A 21,507-nucleotide genomic window follows, 5' to 3' on the forward strand; every position below is an offset into this window, starting at 1 on the left:
TATATAAACACATCCCGCGTGAAAGTTTCTAGATGTAATAAAAAAAGGGTATGTGCTGGGTTCAACATGTAATGACGTAAGAGACGCAGTAGCAGCAGCAGCAGCAGCAGCAGCAGCACAAAATGCGAATTTCAATAGTATTCAAGAAGCGTTATCTGTTGCATGTACCCAGCAATAAGCCAAGATTTCGAGTAAGCTGCGTTTTTTTGAATAATGCTGGCAGATTTTCTTGGCAAGAGAGGTTTTTCAAAAATGCGAGATACTGACTCGTAATGATGCTGATGCCACTCTCATGCAACTTGGCTATGATATGGGACAGAATATATAACATTCATAAAGTATGTATACCTCTATTTCGCTGCACTTGCTAGGTCTACACTATCTAGATCCTCCAATTCCCAAAACACTGTTCCTATATGATACCATCCATCAGTTATGATATCTGATTACTATTATCATATGCGGGTATTACAGTATGAACAAGTCTGTCAATGACTTGATAAATACACGCAAGATTGTTTTACCAATATGAAAAAAAAAACTATTATATGTTGTTGTTGTGGTGGAGGTAAATTGTATGCTTTTTATTCATTCAATACAGTTGTCGATAGTTTTTGTTTGTTTGTTTGTTTTTTTAAGAGAGAAAAAAAGAAGAAATAAAGAGGAAGGAACAAATAAAAACATGAGTATATAAGATATATGTAAGAAAGAAGTAGGTGGGATAAGTGATGATATGTACGCGAAAAAAGAAAATTGAGATATCGGTGAAAATAAAGGGGGGGAGGATGAAGGGGGAAGAGTAGGATAATATATATAATAAAGATATAAATAACAGTATGTATAATAAAAAAAAAAGAAGAAGAAGAGAAAGACACTTTGCATGAAAAGCGAAAGAAGAAAAAGAAAAAAGAGGAGGATGGAGGGTGGGTGGGTTTTTGAATCGGGTTAACACGAAAAGAAGAAAGAATAGCTCTTGCACAAGGCTTTTTAAGAAAAAAAGTAAAAAGAAAAAAATAAGGCATAGCGGAGGGGAGGGGAGGGGGGTTAGTGTCTCTGTAACACTGACACAACGAGCGAGAGTGAATAAGTGGAGGGGATGGGGGATGAATAAACAGCAGAAGACAAAGAGTGATTGACTGAGGTAGTAGTAGGTTGTTTTAGAAAGAACCAAAAGAGTGAGAGAGATAAGGAATGAACACGTTTACAAAAGAAGATAAAGGTAGTAGTAATAACATCACAAAGATGGCGTTGTTGATGTTGTTGTCATAATTGAACGAGGCGTGTGTGTATGAACGAGTGTCGGTTTGATATCTGATATCGCTGGTTTTTTTTTTAGGCTGTGATTGTTGACAATGTTGTTTTGCTGTTGTTTGTGATATTACGGCTAGCTAGCACAGAAAGTATGTGTGGGAGGAGGAGGAGGAGGTTAAAACTCTTGTCCAAGTAACTTGTTGTTGTTGTTGCTGCTGCTGCTGCGCTGTTGTTGCTGTTTTCTTCTCATGCCACGAACATGGCTGACAGCATAGCCTTGTTGCATGTAATCGTATGTTGTAGGTGCTGCTACAATTCTACGCTTCTTTAACGAACAAAAAGTAGAATTGTTGTTGTTCTGTAGAATGTCAGGGGTAGTTTGACGCACATCCGATACCATGTAAGGTCGTCCATACTGTTGGTGTGCCGAGGTTGATGGGGGTGGTAGTGGCGGCGAAGTAGTAGTAGTAGTACTCGTGTTCACCTTCCACGTGAACGACGGCAAACCACTCTGGTTCATTCGTACCGGCGAAATCTGAGTAGGTGTATGCATCGGTGATGATGAGCTAGAACTGGGCAACGAAAGCGACAGCACTGGAGGTGGGCCAGTGCTGTTGTTGATGGCCACAGAGGGCGAATACCCATTGTGCGTCGTTCCTGCGTTGTTGCTGTTGTTGTTGTTCTGGCTGCCATTGTTCGAGCTAGGTGAACACGATCGAGGCGATGACAAGACCGAATACCGTCTAGCATTATAGTTGTTCTCGTCAATCGACGTTTCTCGTAACCGTCGTTTCCGTCTTGTCGTTGTTGTTGGCTGTTGGTATTGCTGCTGTTGTTGGTGTTGTTGTTCGTGAGGGTGATGGTTGTAGTAGTAGCTGTGATGGCGATGAAGATGGTGATACTGACCGCAGCAACCACTGCTGCTAGCACCGCTGCTACTACTGCTCGTGCTAGTATTCAATGCAGGCAACGTAGTGAGATCCGTAGGACTCTGCGGCGATGGCAGTTGACAATGACTCGGATGCTGCTGATGATACTGGTGTTGCGTAGTTGACAGAGACAGCAACGAAGTCAGGGATGACGAAGACGACGGCGTTGTTGTTGTTGTTGTTGAAGGTGTCGTCGTCGACGAGGAGGAGGAGGAGGAAGAGGATGGCGACAGGATTCCTGTAGGCAAACACGAAAGATCATGTAGCAAGGGAATAGGTCGATTTAATGCTCGAGACTCGACGTGCAAATGCAACAAATGATGCCACTGCTCAAAGGTGGGCTGAGCAATGTAGAGTCGGTAGTCAATCAGATCTAAAAAGATACGCTCGGCCGCATTGATTTCGGACACGGGCAGGCCGGCAATCTTGGCCCAGGCAGAGTTGCGGTAGGTCTTGTCTTGGACAAACTTGGAGGCGATCACCAGACTGGCCAAAAACATGCGTCGGCCGCAGCTAATGTAGGCGTCTTGCCAGTACGGATGGCCGCGTTGGTCCACAGCACGTTCGTAGAGCTGGGTCACGATCGAAGGACGTGCGCGGAACAGGTAGAACAAGGCGGTTTGCAGTGTCGAGTAGGTGGTCCGCGAGCGTTTCAAGACTTCCTGGATAAACGTGCGCAGTGGTACGACGGCTGATTTGTTGTGGGACGATGAAGAGGACCAAATCGTCTCAATGACATGGGCATTCGTATCTGTTTACAGAACAAAGTTATTAGTTTTGTGAGTGAGTGAGTGAGTGAGTGGGACAATGAACAAGAACACAAAAGAAGTTAATTTCTGTTTGTTGTTTGTTGTGGCATACTATGCGTGTGTGTGTGTGTGTGTGTGTGTACATAAGTGGAAATAGCCAGAAAAGGAGGGGGGGTAAAAGCTAGAGTTTTTTTTTTTGGGGGGGGGGTTTTGTTATGATTCTTATGTAATAACAACTAGAAACTTACCAACAAGAGCTTCGACATAAGCAAGACGGTTATTCACATGCTGTGTCTGCTTCACAGTCACGGTAGGGAGGCTCGAGCTGCTACCACCGAGGTGATAAGAAGCCATTTCCGGCTCGCTGGTGCTCGTCGTCGTCTTGGCCGTCGTCGTCGTCGTTGCTGCTGCTGTTGCTGCTGTTGCTGTATCGTGACTCGAGCTCAAAGTATACTTGCTTCGAAGAGCGTACATTTCAGGGTCCGTATGCAATGGAAGCATTGTGGACGATCCAGTCAATGTTGTCGTTGAAGTGCTGTTGCTCGTCGTTGTCATGGTTGCTGTTGCAGCTGATCCATTAGCATATGCCAATTTTCCTGCTGTGTGGTGAAATACGGTATTCCAATCATGAGCAGCATTGGAGGTCATGCTCGACTGACGGATCGAGGAAGCTGAAGCGTTCACGTTGCTCGAGGCGGGTTGGTACTGTTGTTGTTGTTGCTGCTGCTCTCCGTTGAAACGACATGAGGGTAATATATGAAACGGGGTTGATGTTGATGTCGACGATGCATATTGATGAGTGGTGGGTTGTAAAGAAGTCATGAAGTTTCTTTAAGAAGAACAAGAATTGGAGATAAAGAAGAAGAGAGAAGGAATCACAACAAGCAAGCAATCAAGAAGTAGAAGAAGAAGCCAACAAGGTCAGAAAGGTTGAAGAGAAACCGGGCTACTAATGTAGGAAGAAAGACGAGCTAAAGGGGAGGGTAGAGAGAGAGAGAGAGAGAGAGAGAGTACAAGGAGCAAGGGAGAAGAAGAAGAAGAAGCGAAAACCCGAGAAAGAAAGAAAGAAAGAAAGAAAGAAAGAATTATACAAAGCGAGTATATTGGAGAGAAAGAAGAAGCAAGAGAGAGAGAGTGAACAAGGGGATGGCTATTTAGCGAAAAGGGAAAAACGAGGGGCCAGGAAGCAAAGGGGGGGGGTGGGGTTGGTTGTGGAAGTGAAAAGAGAGAAAGTAGTTGGGGGGCAATGCAGAGACGCTGATGATGGTGGTGGTCTAACCTGTGCGCTTGCCGCAATATCACAAAAAAAGAGAGAGAGAGAGAGCGAGGAAAAGAGGGGTGAAAGGAGTGAAAGTCTAGTGAGTGAGAAGAACAATAGAAACTATTATTGTTATTTCCCACAAAGAGTGAATCATCCGTCGGAGTGTATTCTCAATAAAGGAACTCGCGAATTCTCCCCAATCCACTTGGCGTGCACCACAACTCCTTCTGGCCTCCTCTCCTGTTGCTTGCTTGCTTGCTTGCTTGCTTGCTTGCTTGCTGCTTCTGCTTCTGCTTCTGCTTCTGCTCTCTCTCTCTCTCCCGGTCCAACAGCCCCCACCTCCCCCACCCTGGGCGCCCAAGCTTCCCCCCTCATCGACACCCTTCGTCACCACCAATAAATCAGCCTTGTCTCTAAGCCATTGTCACCGAGAAGCACTGGCTTAATGGTCGTAAAATGTTTACATGGCTCCGGAAAGATTTTTAGTGTAATCATCACAGCAGCAGGTGGGTGGAGTTCGAGAGTTTTGTGGTAGTGGTGGTGGGGGGTGGGGGTGGGGGAGTTGTAAAAAAGACTTGATGTTGTGTTCTGGGTGCAAGCGACCATATCTGGCAACGATGCTTGTGCCTATCATCTCGTGGTGTACATGTGTACGCGTGGTGGCAAAAGTAAAATAAAGTAAAAACGATAGTGTTAATAATATAAAATAATACTCACAGCTCATGTAATGTGCTACTTACTGTCTGCTGCTTGGAGACGCTCTTATTCCATCTACTGAATACTAGCTAATGATACTAACTGTCAATACCCTCACGCATCATCATCATCAGAGAGTTACTGCTGCTGCCCTTCAGGAGTTGCTGAATACCTGCTCTACGTATGTGCTAGTAATACTGTTAGACGACTGCTGTAGACTGTCATTTTCTGAAGCTGTCAATCAGCATATTTTTAGGCACGTACACACGCACCCTGGCTGCGGTGTCACCTTCGCTCGGCTGCACACGCTGCGCACTACAGCAACTCGCTACGCCCATCGCATAATTGGATGGGTGTACTCTTTCTTCTCTTCTGCTCTTAGTGTGCAAGTGTGTATGTTTATACGATGCCCTTCCTCCCTCCCTCCACACACACACACACACACCCCCAACCAAAGCCCACTGGCCCATGTACTACGACGTAATCAAACCTTCCTGCTTTCTTTATTGTCGCTCTTTTGCTCTGTGCACCACGCGTAACATACTCTTCTGGGTAATAAGCCAATGCAGCACACAGATCATTCATCTTTATATCACATCAATAACCATCTATTAACCAGCCCTCTAACTCTCTCTCTCTCTCTTTCTTTCCCTCTCTCTCTCTCTCCAATGATCGTAAGGTCTGTATCCACTCTTGACTAACAGGTACAAGTACCATCTTCTTCTTCTTCTTCTTGCGCCCCCGTCTTACATATAACACACACACACAAATGTGCAACACTTTTGTCTCTCATTGCCAGCATAAAGAAACGTGCTTTTAATCCCATTCTCTCCGCCGTTAATCCCTTTTCCTATCATGACCAGCTGGCACATTCTTTTGCTAATTTACTTTTTACTTGATAATAACATTTCAAACGCCTCAGCAACAACAACACTTCTCTAGAGAGTTCATGAACCACGTGTAAAAGTGGCTTTTTCAAGCTTGTTCGTCTTGTTGTTTTTCTTAGTAACGACTAAAAAGAAAAATTGTGTCGAAATTGCTACATATCGAGTGAAAACAACTTACTTGAACCTGTTCTAAACAAAAACCCTTGCCCGCCCGCGTCTTTCGCCTCCGTTAAACCGGAGGAGAACGGAGGACACAAAATTCAAAAAAGGAGGACACATACACAGAGAGAGAGAGAGAAGCCCTTGTTTTTATTACAATTCCGTAAGAAAGGCTCGGGTATCTGCAACCTACAATATTCATGGTGTAAAAGAATTATTTGAGCGTGCGTGAACTGTTTTCTGAAAAACTGTCATCATCATACCGGAACTCTAGCCTTGACGATATCACATTGATAATGGTAATTTTTCACGTTGGAGGACGACAACGATGACGGCGGCAGCGGCGGGGTTTGTTGCAAGTGTACCCGCAGATCGACACAGCTGTCCCACACTAGTACTGCTCCTGTTGCATTGTTACCAGTATCACCACCACCACCACTCGTCCATTCATCTGATGTTTGTGCTGTACGAAGTATCTTTTGGGGGAGGGGTGGGCAAGAAGGAGTAAGAAGAAGGGGAAAGAAGAGCTGTTTTGCATAAACTAATAATGAGATCTGCATTTGTTATTACCAAAATAGATAACGACATCAATTTTCGTACAGATGCCATGGCGTTCAACATGTCCGACACTAAACAATATTTATTTATAATCTCACGTTTTAGCCACATTACACAAGCACCCATCACACACGCGCAAATCGATTTTGTAACCTTTGTTGTTACTACTACTACTACTACCATATAATATATAATGAATGACTTTTACCTTTTGAAGACCTAGTAGAGCAAGCAGTAGTGCTGCTGCTGCTGCTGCTACCACGATAATGATGATGATAATCCCAGTCACTTGGGGATATCAAATTGGCAAGTCCATTGATCACGATCAACGATGCCGAGTAAGAAGAAAGAGAGGGTTCTTGATCCGTCGTCGTTCTATTATTGACAGTGTGTAACGCACTGATCTGTTCAAGGAGTCGATGCAGCTCGCTTGCAGTAAATGCTTCGTAACAATGGATCCGTGCCATTATCTAATAAACCCGTTGTCATTTGTTTCGAAAGTGTCGTGGTGTGCACAAGCACCCCCACAGTCAGCGGGTTGCAGCACGGGCTGTTCATATTACACCCAATGCACAGGCAACTCGTAAAAACCGTCTACTTTTACACAATCCATCACCACAACAACCCATCTAGATAAATGCAATGTACGTTTCTTCACAATACACCTTGCATGTCTATATAACAACTTGCCTGTTGGCTTTGATCCCCGATCCGCCGAGGTTGAAAGGTGCCCAAAGTGTCAATGTGGTGGACTACTGCATCCGGATGCTCTTGAAGAAACGATGCCATGGTTTGTAAGACAAACTAAAGCATAGAAAAAACATGTGCTTGTTCGTTTGTAAATATGTAAAGACATATACATCATGTATCACTTTTTGGAAATCATTTACCTGTGATTTCTCAGTGCACCCGTATATTTCAATAATTTGGCCAAACTCAAATCCTCCATACAATGCAGAGTCCAGCCTTTGGCATTCATCATTCTTCTTTAGTTTTATTGGGATCACGATGCGTCTCTCCCCTTGCTTCTCCTAACAGCAGTAGCCGTCATCATTGTAGACTTACGCTGCATATCCAGTCGAAAATCGAGTGCATGTGTTCTGCCACTCCAAGTCCGTTTCGGATGCGGCCGTCATGCCAATAATGGTTTGTTGCAGTGCTCGAAGCACCTTTTCCATCCAATCGTGTTACTATCATCACGTTCATCGCCCTAAACCTAAAAATCCACCCCATTGGAAAAAAAAAAAGGCTTACCTGACACGCAACGCCTGTCTTCCGACTTAGTGATTTGATATCCACCTTCAACAACGCTATGTCTAAGCGAACACACAACAGGTATAAGCGGCACGCGTCATGTTTTAAACTTTTAATCTTGTCTTACCGGTAGTGATTCCTTCATTCGAAAGTGGACCCAGTAGATCAGTATAAGCACCCACATTGTGCGACAATAATAACGCTTTTAACTTTCTCATTAGTAAGATAAGTAGGAATGGCAGATGTTGGAGAATGCTACACAACTGCGCGTAAAGTATCGTTCACGGGGGCCACATACAATAGCGTAAAAAGACAGAACGCGGAGTTGTCCCAGACCCTTTTCTCTGTTGAAAAGAAAAACAGCAAAGTAGTTGCAGCAGGATCATATTACGTTTTTTAACGTGCTCGTGTTCAAACTACCCAACAGCCATCACTTTTATGTGTGATGGCTGTTCTATCTTGGCAGCTGTCGGTCACTGCTTTAATCTGAAAATCACGCTCCTTTTTGCACGGCCATTCCTGCAAAGACCACCTCAGGCACATGATCAATTTTTCATATAACATATTTATCGGAACCGTGACGCAAACCCCACATAAGAAAGTAGCCGTCAAAGATACTCTGTCATGCATAATGTAAGGGTTTCGTAGAATGGGACGTATGTGTATATCAGGGAAAGATAAAGAGATCAAGAAAAAGAGAGTTGTTGATTTGATCGCATCAAACAAGCAAACAAACAAAAATAAAGAGTGATGGTGGCTTGAGTTCCGCGACAAGAACTGTCGTTTTACCCATTCCACAACCCTCCCTCCCCGCTGCCCCTTTTGTTCTTGCGCGACATTTCTCTCGTTTTATTCAATGGACCAGCATTCGGTGACAACACCACCGCCTCTTGCTCGTTCTAGCAGTGACGCAGCACATGTGGCGTATAACTCTAACAAAGAGCAATCACCACCACCACCACCACCACCACCAGTGCCGCCACCACAGACAACGTCGTCATCGTCGTATCCACCCCTGACAACTGAATACGATCGATACCCACCTCCACCACCGCGTTCTTCATCGCGTTATCGTTCGGTATCACCACCTTCACACCGAGGTTCTCGTTCAACACCACCACCACCATCGTCATCATCACGACCCGAAGAACGGCGTCATAACAGTAACAACGATGACCGATACTATCAGCGTCGCGATTATCACTATCGTCGACGATCGCGATCACGTTCACCGCCACCAAGATCACGGCAACATTCCCCTGGTTACCACTCGCCTTTGAGTCGCGAACGTTATGCACCGCCTCCTCCTCCTCCTCATCCACATTCGTCGCGTTACGCTGATCGCTATTATGATCGAGAAAGTAGTAGTAGAAGCAATCATCGCCATGACAGATATGAAGATCGTGGAGGGTATTATAGTCAACGTCGATATCATTCTCGATCTTCGCCACGACACCATCATCATCAAAGACACAATGTGGATCGGTAAAAAAAAAACGTTTTCACTCTACAAACACACATATATAGAGAGAGAGATACGCGTGTAATGGCTTAGAAGGTCTAACATTGATATGTGACGTGAATCTCGTTTTTGTTATCCAGAGGCACCGCACAAGATCGCAATACATCGACCACTTTATTTGTGGGCAACTTGCCATACGCCTTTGGCGAATGGAATGTAAGTCATCAGATACTACCGTGACACATGATTAGACGCGTCAATTTATTCAAATAACCCATGGTTTCTCATCCATTTTTTTCTTTAACTTGAAAGGTCGCAAACATGTTTGATCGTTACGGCAGACTTGCAAAAGTGACGGTTCCCATCGATTCCGTTACCAATAAGAACAAAGGGTAAAGAAAAAAGATGATCATATATACTTATAAGATGTTGCTTGTATGCGTAGCCCCTTTTTTCTAACACTTTACTATTATGCCATTGTACCAAAAAAAAAAAAGATTCGCATTCGTAGAGTTTGAGGAGCGTCGTGATGCCCAAGACGCATATGACAAGTTTAACGGGTTCAGTGTGGAAGGACGAAGGCTAAAGTTGGATTGGGATATTGGATTATCGAAAAAAGACGAACATCGTCATCACCATCGAGGCGGCAGCGGTAGCAGTAGTAGTGGAGGATATCACCATTATAGCCAGCCTCCTCCTCCTCCTCCTCCTCGATATCATCGTGGATACGACGCGTCACCACCGCGTCTACCACGACAGCAATCACGAATGTCTTCACCATCTGCTTTGCGTAGTCGGTAGGTATCCTGTGTAATTATATTTGAATTGTTAGGAATCCGTTTTTAACTCTTTTTTCAAAATAGATCACCGCCACCTCCACCACGTGCTGGTTATTGTAAGCATTCAATATATGGTCTATTATTACTTTTACGAATTTCGTGTCTCTAATGTAACTCTATCAAAATCAGCAGCTACTATTACTACTACTTCGCCCATGGAACCACGAAGCTACCGACGCGGCTCGTTCGACATGTATCGTCGCTAAGCATCCCCCTATGCGTTGTTCTTTACTATTCTACTACTACTGATACCGAGTATTACTTCTTCCGATCGCTTTCCCCACCCCCCCCCAAAAAAAACCAAAAGGAAAAAGAACGTCAACTTGACGAGCACTTTTATACAATGCGACCAACAATAATGACAATCCAAAAAAATTGTCATTTTTGTGTTAGAACACCATTGTGCCTATAAAAGCAAAAAGAAACACCAACACCAACACCCTATCCTGTTTGAAGAAACCTTTGTGGGTTGGATCATTTAAAAAAACACGGTGGAAGGAGTGGATTATTACGAGACGTATCGATGATGATGATGATGATGATGATGATGATGATGATGATGATGTAAAAGCATAAAGGATGGAAACAGTATAACTGCAACTACTAAGCAAAAGACCTTTAAACATGATGGATGCATTCAACGCTCCAAAGTGGTCGAGCCATATATCCTGTAGAAAGGAAATCACCTTGTGGTATATATTATTGTCCGATCCTTTTCTTGCCACCATCCCGTACACCGTGACGCTTCGATCCTATATCTCGATTTACAAAATTGAGAGGGATTGAAAGTAAAGGATCATAGCAAGAAACGCAAGATAATTTGAAAGATGTAAGGGATTTCCTGTAAGCAAAAAAAAATCCTGGAGACGCTAGATGCGAATGCTGGTGGAAAAACAACAAGCGCAGGACTCCATTAGACGTTTCTGACTAAGAAACATGAGCTGTCATAGTAGTAGTAGTAGTAGTAGTAGTAGTAGTACTTAGCTTCAGTTGTTTGAGCAGACAACAAGCGCGTGTTGCATATAACGTTCATAGTCCTCTTGATCATCGATGAATCAGTGATTTTAAGCAAAGCACAACGAAACCACTGTACATATATGGTCGAAGAAGACGATACCCAATGACATATATATGCCACAGCATCTCCCAAAACGAGCAGTCAAGTAGATAATACAATGCCAGATTTAAACTATAGTAGCGCGCGTTTTGTCTCGTCGGTTTTTCTGATTCTTCTTTGATACGTTACACTTCATGCGTTTCGACCTTGGTGAACATCGATTGAGGGCCTTTTAACAGCTCTTGGTCAGTACGGCAGATGCTTGAATAAGGACCGGATGTGGAACACTGCTTTGAGTCGTTGCATCAAGCATTATTTCCATTTCTACTGCAAGCTTGAAGTAAGTTGCACCCCTCGCCTCTGCTATATGCGGTATGTCTCGCATTTACTTGATTGATATGATATATGTTTGGCTTAGAAAGCAACACTGCCGTATCCATCTTTACGTTCAACATAGATAAATGCATCTTGACATCCTTCGCATCATCGGAAGTCTTCTTCTGCTTCTGCTTCAAAAACTGTATGGCTGCGGCGTGACATCACGTCAAATTAATTGAATACATGAGTAAGATCAGTATATTTATGATTCGACTAATGGGAATGCATATTTATCTCCCTTTTGATTTGATAGCGATTATATACAAAAGGACTGCATCAAGGACGTCGGCGTGTACATCGGATTGGGTACCAGCCCTTCGTTGTGTGTGCTTTTTAACGTAGGCGGCCGCTTTGCCAGACCAAAACACTGCTTCATAAAGTACTGATACGTCAATAGGATATGATACCTCTTTATAAATTCTGTATACGAGTTTGAACTTACACAGTTTGACTATGTTGCGGTACCCAACACCAAATAAGAGAGCGTTTTCCAAAGCGATTCCCCTGCGATAAAAGTATCTGCATGAACAATATTTAGAAAAAGCGCTCTTTCTCATCCTTTGGTTACCAGTTGGGTTGGCAAAGTGTGAATCTTAGCAAGCCTTTTGACGGTTCTCCCAAATTTTTGCGGAAGCAAGTCATTGCGAGTGAAATCCATGCGGTTATGGGTACCGCTCTACTTATCACTGCAAATATTTGAAATATATATTTGGTAATAGATTTATCGGTACATACGGAGCGTTCTCCTGTAAGGATAACCATAAAACAGACTTACAAGTACTGGCAGAGCTTCTGTACTATGTCTGCAGTATCGAGACTATTCACATCACTGGGGCCGAAGCGCCTTTTCTCCTTTTTTTTTATCTAAGCTGTCCGCAATAGATGCTCGTCGTTTCCTTTACTCTCCGTCGATAGCGCTTCATAGGGTATTACTACTGCTGTTGCTGTTACTGTTGATGATGATAATAACGATGATGGAGCGGTAAGCCAAGTCTCATCACTCAACAGGCGTATCTCGTCCTAAATCTGGCCATGCAGTTCGCTCCGATATAATACTTGTTCTTTTTATTTAAGCGCAAACGGTATACCAGTAAAGGATGCAGCAATAAGAATTTAGCATGTTAAAGTAAAATAGAAAGTTTTCAATGTGAGAAGCAGTTTTCCCTGATCATTCTACAGTGGGCCCACTTAATTTCATAGTGACACTTTCAGATTTTTCTTTTGCTTTGTGATATTAAGTTGTGTGAAAGTTAGCGGGATTAATGAAATACCCTTCATATCGCGCTGCTATAGTATGTGCTCTTTCAAAAGAACTGATTGATCGTGTGATATACATATATCTACATCTCTGCGTGTCCCACTATTCTAACCTGCTCCAAAACGAACGACTCCTTGGAGATTTACAACCCATCTGTTGTATACAGCATGATCAATAACATATATTCTTTGATCCGTCACAATTCTTGCTCTTGTTGCCCTCATAACCTCAAACGCGTGCGAACAGTTCTTTTTCCAGATACATCTTGGTGTTACACGACTTAACAAATTTAAAGAAGTTGTCCCTATAAGGATAACGTAACACACAAACATCTCTTTTTATATCTTGCAGCTTTTTCAATTTTTTTTTTACATATGATATCTTAAGAACTACTATTTATTTTCGTTTAAATACGTCTAATTTACATATAATCTGAATATTTTACCAAGTTATTTTTACCATTCCCTAATGTTTTTGGAAATTATTGAGGGGTGAAAGTTAACGAATATGAAATTAGTGGGAAGCCACTGTACAATACTTTTGCATTGCTTCTTGCAGTTGATTATGAACATTTGCACTTTGTATATGTCCTGTTTGGAGGTTCGGTCTGGTGCATAGTGGAAACATGTACGTGTAACTTTATTTTTGAGAAATGCTTATGATGAATAATGTCAATGATTATTACTACCAAGCGATTTTTCCTGTTATATGCGGTCCAGTTGCCCAGACTTTATAATTACAATCAATCAGCTTGACAAAGATGTTGAGCCATGCTTCTCGATGGGGTGGGGCGGTGCTTGTGGATCCGGTTAAGGAAAAGGGTGCTTCAAACATATGTTTCGGTATATGAAGCAGACCGTTACACGTAAAGTATGAATTGACGATGTTGGCATAGTATGTGGTAGATGGTAGTAGTAAATTCGTCTAAAAAGGGTGTATGTGTGAGTTTTCCTTACAATCTTGAGTAGATGCTATAGCTTTGTTACCTCTGCGTTTAAATGCGGATCTGACAGGTTTTTCTCGTTTCCTAGTTTGTCACTAAAGTGCTTTGTTTGTTCCCCAGTTACTGAGCATACAATGGCAGCCTTTACAATCGAGTCTATATGACAATACATATATCTGGTCAATACAATTTCCTATATATCGATATGTCTTTATTTGAAATTATACCTTCTTTGCCGGAGAGATTTACGAATCCTTCAAAGTTTATGGCCAAGTCCTGCCCTACTTGAAGTACAATGGCTTGTTTTTCGCTTAACACAGGATCGACGGTGAGCTGTTTCATAGGAAGAATAGAGAGACGCACATTAGCAAGATGTTAGGTGGCGAAGAGAATTCTAGTGAGAATACATTTCTTCCTAGATCATGATAGACGTATATAATTGGTAGCTACCTGGACATTAACAGGTTTCTGTCTTCCGAAAAAGTATCTTGGCAATTTTAACGGTTGCTCCAGCATACGGGCTGTAAATGATTGGATTTCTTGTGCACAAAGCTACGAATAATCCAAAGAAGACCAGATTCCTTGTTGAGTTCATAGTCGCGAAATATAGTTTTACTCTTTGCTTCCCATCAGCTATAGTATATTACCGAATAATACTTAACGTCCTCACGCCTATCAAGGTCTTCCCAGCTGATCACTGTTTGGATAAATTCAAGGCAGATGTCTTGAAGTGAGGAAGGTGCAGAAATCGAGTCGACGTGCATTCGCTCATTTGCAATATTGAGTAAGGGTATTAATGCAGGGTCGACACAGAAAAATGATTCACTGTTGTTGTTTTAAAATGCGTATAATTATGTTTCTTTAGATATTAGTTTTCTTCGTGTATAATGTGCGTATCAAAGCAGAGATTTACCTAGATTTAATATATGTGCGGATCGCATGTTCATAAACAAGAGCGCAAATCTTATATGCCTCCAGATCACACAGCGTCGTATTATCCATGCCAAGAAAAGATTGAGCGACGAAATCGTACCGAGATGCTAACTCTCGGAAATGAAGACCGCATTGTTGCAGCTATAAATGATAGCACAAAAAATGAATATCAGTTCTTCTATGAAACAATCCCATTTCTTTGCTTTCCTTTAGATTTCTTCAATCCCAGTGATATTCCAGAAAAGAAACAAATTCTTACATTCTTGGCAAGTTGTTTGGTAGGCGTTGCATGATTTTGTAAAAAAAAGGATAATAGCTTGCTCATTCGTTGTGTTGTTGAAATCATTTCCATGCGAAGCTGTATATACCATATTTGGAATCGTCGAGCACCAGCAAGTGATTGAAATGCCTAATGTATATTTCTTCTAAGCACTATTCTCGATCACTTGAATCTCTTTCTCGAAACAGTACCTGAAGATATGTCAAGCTGTTCAGATAGCTTTGCTGATTTTCATCCCGAGTGGTTTCTGCTAATCCCAATAGTGAAACAGCTGTGAGCCAGCACCTGCTTGCTTCAGATCGGACCTACACGAGGAAGAAATTTTTCAGTACCTCAAATCCATATACACATTCGTACGTTTCGTCTTTACATACCATTTTACCAAGACTTTCTAAGACATGATACATGATTTCGTGCCATCCGTTGCAGCCGGCTTCAGACGCAATAATGTACAAGTACCAGCCATTATTAGTGTATGTTTGCTTTCCTTGATCCCAAGCCCCGAAATCTTCCAGGTAGTTGATGATTCTTTCAGACAACTCATGGCGTTCGCTAAAATGAATGCCTGGTGTGCGCAATAGTAGCTCTACAATACTGACCTGTATACAAGAACACGGAGATATGATCGATTAACAAAGGGGTCCACTATACTATCCCTTCTTCTTGCTTTTGCTAAAACAAGCGGTTTCAAGTTCTTACATAAAGCCTGGGTCGATCGATGCTAGCCCCAAGCGCCTGTAAAGCTGTGCTTGGAAACCAATCCGATGTATCACGACAACCACTTGAAATCTCCAAAAGATATGGGTTGAAGAGTTGTACAGCAGCATCACCTATAAATAAACCCAATAGATTAACTGTTGTTAGACGATTTGGACAATATCTTTCTCCTTTGTTTAAAAGTATTCGTACTTTGACTTGTCACCATGCGCTCAAAATTATTACTAAAAGATGTTGTACAGGCTTCATCATCCAATAGCAGTAATAAACGCGCTTGTAACCTGAGAATGTACCGTGCCTAATTACAGTAAAAGAAAAGAAAATCTTATAAGTGTGCACCTACATTGACATTTTATTTTTTTACTTTATTTTACCTGCTTTAAACTTAAACTGTCAAACCTTCCTTTGGCGACGAGTTGACCCAAATGTGATTCTTCAATCCGTTTGCTGAGTCGCGAAGCAATGACTTGGAGATCGGAAACTGCTTCGCTAGACACTTTGTTACTTTCAAAGGATCGATGTACGAGTAGCCGTAGTGACGACGACGATGGTGACCGCAGTGCATTTGTTGTATTATCTTGATGTTCAAGTGCCAGCTCAAGAATAACGGTGAGAAAACGCGCACATGCGATAGCTAGTGAGTAGTGTCCGGCGTCCAGCGCTTGGAGCAGCCGTTCTTCGCAAATATTCATGGCACGTACAAATTCTTCTCCACTTCCAGAGCGCCACGTTTCGTGCATTATAGACCAGACCAGCTGACGGTATGATCGTAAAAGTGTCTGTCCGCATGTATAGCGACGTTCCATCAGTGTGGTGCTGTTTGTTTCTCGATTTAGCAAGGCAAGTAGTCGCTAGTACGGGTTGAGGAAAAAGAAAAACAAATTTTAAGATCCATTTTACTATCGTCATTGCTGTGAATCGATAAACAATTCTTCTGCCACTTTTTTCGGGTTACGACTTACGTAAATATGAGATGTATCAATTGATAGGTCGTTCTTTGCAAGTAAAGCAAGATCGTCAAGAGCGCTGAGACAGACTGCTTTTCGGGTATCATCAGAGGCGAAAATGAGCAAGCGATCCAGCTAATAGACTCATAATGAGCTATACGTATATATGTAACTCCTGCGATCATCAGCTTTTTCTTTCATACCTGCTCCTTTCGATCTAGTAAAGCTTGACTTAGCAACAAACTGAGCGTCCGTAAGGCCACCATTACTAACCGCTGGTCCGTTTCCTTATGTTCTACCAGATTGACGCATACACTTTTTGCCTGTAATCGCGTATCCACGTACATGATGACTGATATTAGACCCTTTTGGAAACCCATCCCTCATTCTTATTCATAAAAATTACCTGTCGTGCTACTGCGATATTGTGATGCATATGCCGAAACAATTGCACAAGGCGAAGCTTGATATTGATGTTGGTTTCTAAATCTAGAAGAAAATTAATGCATATCAGTATTATTGAGAATCGCCCCCAGCCCTTACCAGCGCGTACTGTTGTTGATCAATGTTCCTCCATTTGCATATATATATTACCTCTAAGCTTTGTTTCAATAGTGGAAAACACAGTTGGCGAAAACTGGGCTGATTGTGCACAGAATCTATCGGCAGCCCAAATAGCTGCTTCAGCTTCTGCTCGATCTGATGTTTCTTCCAAACGTTGTAAAACACTGTAAATTTTATGTTGTAATTGCACCAAGTCAGTAATACTATTCCCAGGTTAACATTTCAGTGTCATTATTGCTGATATGACTTACGCATGTTGAACGTCGACCTTGTCTGCAATAATAACTGACATGCAACCCAATACCCTAGTCATGTGAGCTTTAAAAACTGTCATCCAGACCAAAAAAAAAACCCTCCCTCCTATTCTCTTACCGTAAAGCAAGTGATCGAGAAACTGGATCGTTACTGTTTAAAACAGTCAAGACACGTCGCATAGCCTCCTCTATAGTGAACACCTTGATCAAATGCTGATCGGCTAGCTTGAACACTTTGTATATATAAAACTTGATCACGTTGTTGCTGGAGAACAGCAAGTTAATAAGTTTTGTAGCGCGTGCGTGAGTGCGACTTTACTTTAAAGAAAACAGAGTAGACAGTAAAGAGAATGAGAGGCGCAAGTGTTATTACCTTGCTCGAAACCAATCAGCAAGTTTTAAAATGGCAGCATTAATAACGACAGGATAAGGAAATTGATTGAATAAATCTGTAAACATGGCTAAAGCTTGGATCTGTAGGCCCTGGATGGCAATAACGACACCGTGCGGTTTCGCGTTGAACCGTGATTCAATCTCGAGTAGCGTTCTGTGTCCTTCCGATTGTTCCCGTGAGGTCGACATTTTTGAAAAGGAGATCAAATGCGTCCACTTATAAACAGGGAAAAGAGAGAGAATGAGGAATGGAAGGAACCTAGAAAGAAAAACTTGAGATCGCGGCGGGAAAGGTTAGACAAGAGGAGCGTAAAATTAATGCTGGTATATACAAGGAAACACGAGCGCGAGATACCACTGCTAAGGTATGTAACCAATAGCGGCCCAATGTCTGGCGCTCATTTTCGTTCTATAGGAGATTAGACAGGTATACATATCCGTTGCAGTTGCAACAAAAAAGATAGTCAAATATGCTTTCGATGGAGACGAGACACCAAACAGCCTCAGATGCAATAACAGGCTAAACGTAAACACTATTACGAGCACTAATTCTTAGTTTAAGAGTAAAGAATATATGACACTATCAATAACCATGCCAAACTAACTTCCACAATTCACTTTAAAAAATATGCTATATTTACGTTGTTAAAACTACCAACTAATACTGTTATGAGCATATTCGAGACTCCCGCAGCAAAATCTGTTACTTTAGATGTTTGGCATAACTTCATTTAAGAGTAATTTTTGTACCTGCAGCCATAATTATCGACTTGGGTTTACTCTGCCAACTTAAAATCTACTTTATTTTCCTGTTACATAGCTGTATATGGTGCTCTCCCTATATGCTGGGTACCTAGTATGTCCACGCCATGAAGTCTGAGCAGTACCTCGCTTTTGGAATCAGAATCTTGGTTTGTTTTAATCATTATTATATTTTTTATTATGGTATGCATGGCATTTTGTCGGAAATAGTTGTTGTCAACTTCTCGCGTCTATATGGATGTCGTATTGTATCTATAATCGTAATACTGTATGTACACACAAAGGATGGGAAATATTATTATAGATTGATGTGGTTTTCTAAGCGGTCGTTGTTCTACGTTTCATCATGACCTTGTAGCTATTGCTCTTGACAGCCAAGGTAATAAATGCGCGTCGCTCTTCAGCTGATGCGACCTCTTCCGGAATGGCCACAATGTCATATAGTTTCACCAAGTTGGCAATAGACAAGCGCATTTCTTGTTGGGCAAAAGTTTTTCCAATGCAGTTTCTCGAACTATTTAGGGTACTCATTAACACTCTTATTCTTCGACTAAAAGAAGATAGTATATCCTTTTCTTCTATTCTTCCTTCTTTTAAGATAATAAGAATACGCTTACCCGACACTGAAGGGGAAAAATGCTTCTTGGTCGGCTGCGGGATATCCTGAGTTTTCAATCCAACGTTCAGGAATCCATTTTTCGGGCTCAGGCCAATACTTTTCATCGACTTGTGCGTGATAAATGTTCGCATGCAAAATAACCTGTAATTATAGTGATAGAGAGTATCTAATAAGTAAAAACTTCAATGGTTTTAGAGCGAGAAGTGGTACTTACGCCTTTGGGAACAAATACACGGCCATCCAAGACAACATCACGGTCAGCTATGCGTTCAGCACCGCCCACAGCAATAGAATCCAGTCGTAGTGTTTCGTTAATCACAGCGTTCAAATAGGGCAAATGTTTTAATTGCTCGCTATGAAACAGCTTTTGATCCTCCTCGAACTCAACAGCGTCAATCTCCGCCTGCAATTTGGCAAATGCTTGTGGATTCTTCATCAATTCAATCATTGCAAATCCAGTGGTGTTGCTGGTCGTTTCTGAACCGGCCACCAGGAATAAAACAGTTTCCTGGGCAATAGTATCGGCAGTCAGACGGTCTTCGGTATCGTTTGCGTGTTGTGTGTCGATCAAAATTTGGAGAATATCATCACGGCGGGCTTCTTCACCACCTAGCAGTCGTTCCATGATAATTTTTTTCATGAACTAAAGAAGATCATTACATACATGTGTAAGTGGATAATAATTGGGAAGCTTATACAGCTCGCAAAAATGTTAAGGCAACACTTACTGCCTTCAACTCGTCGTTTGCTTTCAGTATACCGCTGAAGGGGAGCATCATCAATAACACACCTAATATGGGATGGGTCACAATCTATAGAACCAAGTACATAACCACACTACCACTTAGCATTACCGATGTAGAATTTCTCTCACTAGTATTAGACGCAAATACATTACATAAGAAGATTTCTCCATGTTCGAGCTGATTGTACGTGGCACAATGTGATCATTGCCCTCCAACATGTGGAAGGTTTTTCCGAATGCGGTTTCACCAATGATATCTAATGCCAAATACTGAAGCAGGATCCAAATATCCACTTGACCATATCCTTTATCATTCTGTGTTTGCTCGATGTCACGGTCAATGCGTTCAATAAACGCTTGAGTGGTGCCACGCATGTATGTCTCTAGCGAGTTGAGGTATTTTACTGAGAAAGCTGGCGAAATGACACGTCTCTATAGTAGGTGTATCGTTTAGATATTAGTTTTACCAAGTTTATAGGTTTAAATTTTTCTGTTGAGTACTAAGGATGAAGGACAGTAAAGGCACTTACACGCTGCTTGTGAAATGCTTTTTCGCGGGTATTGAACAAAGTGGGAGGACTGCGACCTATATATATACAACATAGTGAAGACGATTTTAGAAAATTGTTAACAATATTTACTCTCACGTCTTAACCAATGGGAAAGAAATAGAATGAATACATACGCTGAAGTCTTGTGTACATGGGCCCCTTGGGCAAATCGTCCTTGAGCAAAATTTGTCGAAGCATACGCTTATCTGAAATGCCAATACGATTGGGTCCGAGACGTACAACATCGCCATATTGGTTGCGCCATTTCTTAAGCTTTTCCCACCTGTCATTTATTGGGAGCTCACGTGTGAGTTTTCTTGTGTACTTTCCCATATCCTTTCTTTGCATGAATCCTGTGCACCTTCTCATCCATTCCTTGCCATCGTCAACAATAATGCCACTGTCAACAATAACGGCCATACTTACGAAGTGCCAGGTGGACTTTCAACCCCGGGTGCATATCGCATTTCATAAAACTTGAGACCCAATGGTCCGGGAATACCACTCAAAGGGCCAACAAAAGCATCATATAATTTCTACATTTTATATCCAACAGCGAAAAAACGGGAGCAGCATCGTGTAAGTCATTGTTTCTTCAAAAAGCAATCATATAAGGAGCAAAGAGGGAATTGGATATACTTGCTGAAGAAACGAGATAAGTTGCCCAGGTGATAACAGCAACTTTACCAATCTTTTCAAGATTGCATCGGTCGACTGATACAGAAGTGATTTTCTCGAACAAATGATTGGTCAATGATGTAATATCCATAGTGATGGTTAAATAGAACAACAGTGCAGAAGAAGCGGGGATGACAGTTCCAGACCAAAAAACAATTTCTGAGCTGCTTATATACAAATGCGGATAAATTATATCCACATTGGGTCGATAGTGTGGTTAGGCGTAGTGTGACAAGGGTTCAGACTTCCCGAAGCGTACGCGACTCGTGCTACCATATACTTTACGTCAATTCTGCACTATATGAAACCACTCTCTTTTAAAGTCCTTTTACGTGCATAAATAATGTCAATGACCTGGCTGCGTACAAATAATCAAAAAAGCA

At 42.0% G+C, this 21,507-nt stretch overlaps 9 protein-coding genes across 9 annotated transcripts; 1 reads left to right on the forward strand and 8 right to left on the reverse strand.

Annotated features, from left to right (window-relative positions):
- Positions 1 to 554: 554 nt before the first annotated feature.
- On the reverse strand, positions 555 to 1,455 carry BDB00DRAFT_798069 (uncharacterized protein; the record flags this gene model as incomplete). The annotated part of the gene is made up of 1 exon (XM_053121584.1): positions 555 to 1,455. A coding segment is annotated over exon 1 (434 nt), but the record flags the coding sequence as incomplete, so codon positions are not given.
- Positions 1,456 to 1,497: 42 nt separating this feature from the next.
- BDB00DRAFT_783642 (uncharacterized protein) lies at positions 1,498 to 3,751 on the reverse strand (the record flags this gene model as incomplete). The annotated part of the gene is made up of 3 exons (XM_053120397.1): positions 1,498 to 1,527; positions 1,778 to 2,931; positions 3,178 to 3,751. The coding sequence occupies 3 exons, from the start codon at positions 3,749 to 3,751 to the stop codon at positions 1,498 to 1,500; spliced, it is 1,758 nt and encodes a 585-aa protein (XP_052985308.1).
- Positions 3,752 to 6,085: 2,334 nt separating this feature from the next.
- BDB00DRAFT_867118 (uncharacterized protein) lies at positions 6,086 to 6,957 on the reverse strand (the record flags this gene model as incomplete). Its single annotated transcript, XM_053126304.1, has 4 exons — positions 6,086 to 6,121; positions 6,196 to 6,408; positions 6,503 to 6,561; positions 6,699 to 6,957. 4 exons carry the CDS (start codon positions 6,955 to 6,957, stop codon positions 6,086 to 6,088), a joined length of 567 nt encoding a protein of 188 aa, XP_052985309.1.
- A 187-nt stretch (positions 6,958 to 7,144) lies between these two features.
- On the reverse strand, positions 7,145 to 7,928 carry BDB00DRAFT_867119 (uncharacterized protein; the record flags this gene model as incomplete). The annotated part of the gene is made up of 5 exons (XM_053126305.1): positions 7,145 to 7,294; positions 7,381 to 7,456; positions 7,556 to 7,659; positions 7,745 to 7,789; positions 7,872 to 7,928. 5 exons carry the CDS (start codon positions 7,926 to 7,928, stop codon positions 7,145 to 7,147), a joined length of 432 nt encoding a protein of 143 aa, XP_052985310.1.
- A 595-nt stretch (positions 7,929 to 8,523) lies between these two features.
- On the forward strand, positions 8,524 to 10,598 carry BDB00DRAFT_924828 (uncharacterized protein). Its single transcript, XM_053128789.1, has 6 exons — positions 8,524 to 9,229; positions 9,347 to 9,422; positions 9,519 to 9,598; positions 9,704 to 10,003; positions 10,070 to 10,101; positions 10,175 to 10,598. Exons 1-6 carry the CDS (start codon positions 8,601 to 8,603, stop codon positions 10,249 to 10,251), a joined length of 1,194 nt encoding a protein of 397 aa, XP_052985311.1. The 5' UTR covers positions 8,524 to 8,600; the 3' UTR covers positions 10,252 to 10,598.
- Positions 10,599 to 13,210: 2,612 nt separating this feature from the next.
- BDB00DRAFT_332243 (uncharacterized protein) lies at positions 13,211 to 14,864 on the reverse strand. The gene is made up of 6 exons (XM_053116973.1): positions 14,595 to 14,864; positions 14,329 to 14,506; positions 14,132 to 14,233; positions 13,909 to 14,014; positions 13,725 to 13,837; positions 13,211 to 13,662 (listed from the first exon to the last, which is right to left on the reverse strand). Exons 1-6 carry the CDS (start codon positions 14,681 to 14,683, stop codon positions 13,423 to 13,425), a joined length of 828 nt encoding a protein of 275 aa, XP_052985312.1. The 5' UTR covers positions 14,684 to 14,864; the 3' UTR covers positions 13,211 to 13,422.
- Positions 14,865 to 15,199: 335 nt separating this feature from the next.
- Positions 15,200 to 16,351, reverse strand: BDB00DRAFT_754134 (uncharacterized protein; the record flags this gene model as incomplete). Its single annotated transcript, XM_053118737.1, has 4 exons — positions 15,200 to 15,493; positions 15,594 to 15,724; positions 15,804 to 15,909; positions 16,025 to 16,351. 4 exons carry the CDS (start codon positions 16,349 to 16,351, stop codon positions 15,200 to 15,202), a joined length of 858 nt encoding a protein of 285 aa, XP_052985313.1.
- Positions 16,352 to 16,755: 404 nt separating this feature from the next.
- BDB00DRAFT_881086 (uncharacterized protein) lies at positions 16,756 to 17,958 on the reverse strand (the record flags this gene model as incomplete). The annotated part of the gene is made up of 6 exons (XM_053128052.1): positions 16,756 to 16,881; positions 16,965 to 17,047; positions 17,153 to 17,286; positions 17,374 to 17,427; positions 17,495 to 17,641; positions 17,750 to 17,958. 6 exons carry the CDS (start codon positions 17,956 to 17,958, stop codon positions 16,756 to 16,758), a joined length of 753 nt encoding a protein of 250 aa, XP_052985314.1.
- Positions 17,959 to 18,701: 743 nt separating this feature from the next.
- On the reverse strand, positions 18,702 to 21,254 carry BDB00DRAFT_798090 (cytochrome P450). The gene is made up of 9 exons (XM_053121585.1): positions 21,090 to 21,254; positions 20,873 to 20,982; positions 20,581 to 20,729; positions 20,426 to 20,481; positions 20,049 to 20,327; positions 19,879 to 19,962; positions 19,365 to 19,793; positions 19,149 to 19,291; positions 18,702 to 19,045 (listed from the first exon to the last, which is right to left on the reverse strand). Exons 1-9 carry the CDS (start codon positions 21,213 to 21,215, stop codon positions 18,850 to 18,852), a joined length of 1,572 nt encoding a protein of 523 aa, XP_052985315.1. The 5' UTR covers positions 21,216 to 21,254; the 3' UTR covers positions 18,702 to 18,849.
- Between the last annotated feature and the right edge of the window lie 253 nt (positions 21,255 to 21,507).

This window comes from Zychaea mexicana (assembly GCF_025766255.1).
Source record: "Zychaea mexicana strain RSA 1403 chromosome Unknown BDB00scaffold_3, whole genome shotgun sequence".
Taxonomy (NCBI): domain Eukaryota; kingdom Fungi; phylum Mucoromycota; class Mucoromycetes; order Mucorales; family Lichtheimiaceae; genus Zychaea; species Zychaea mexicana.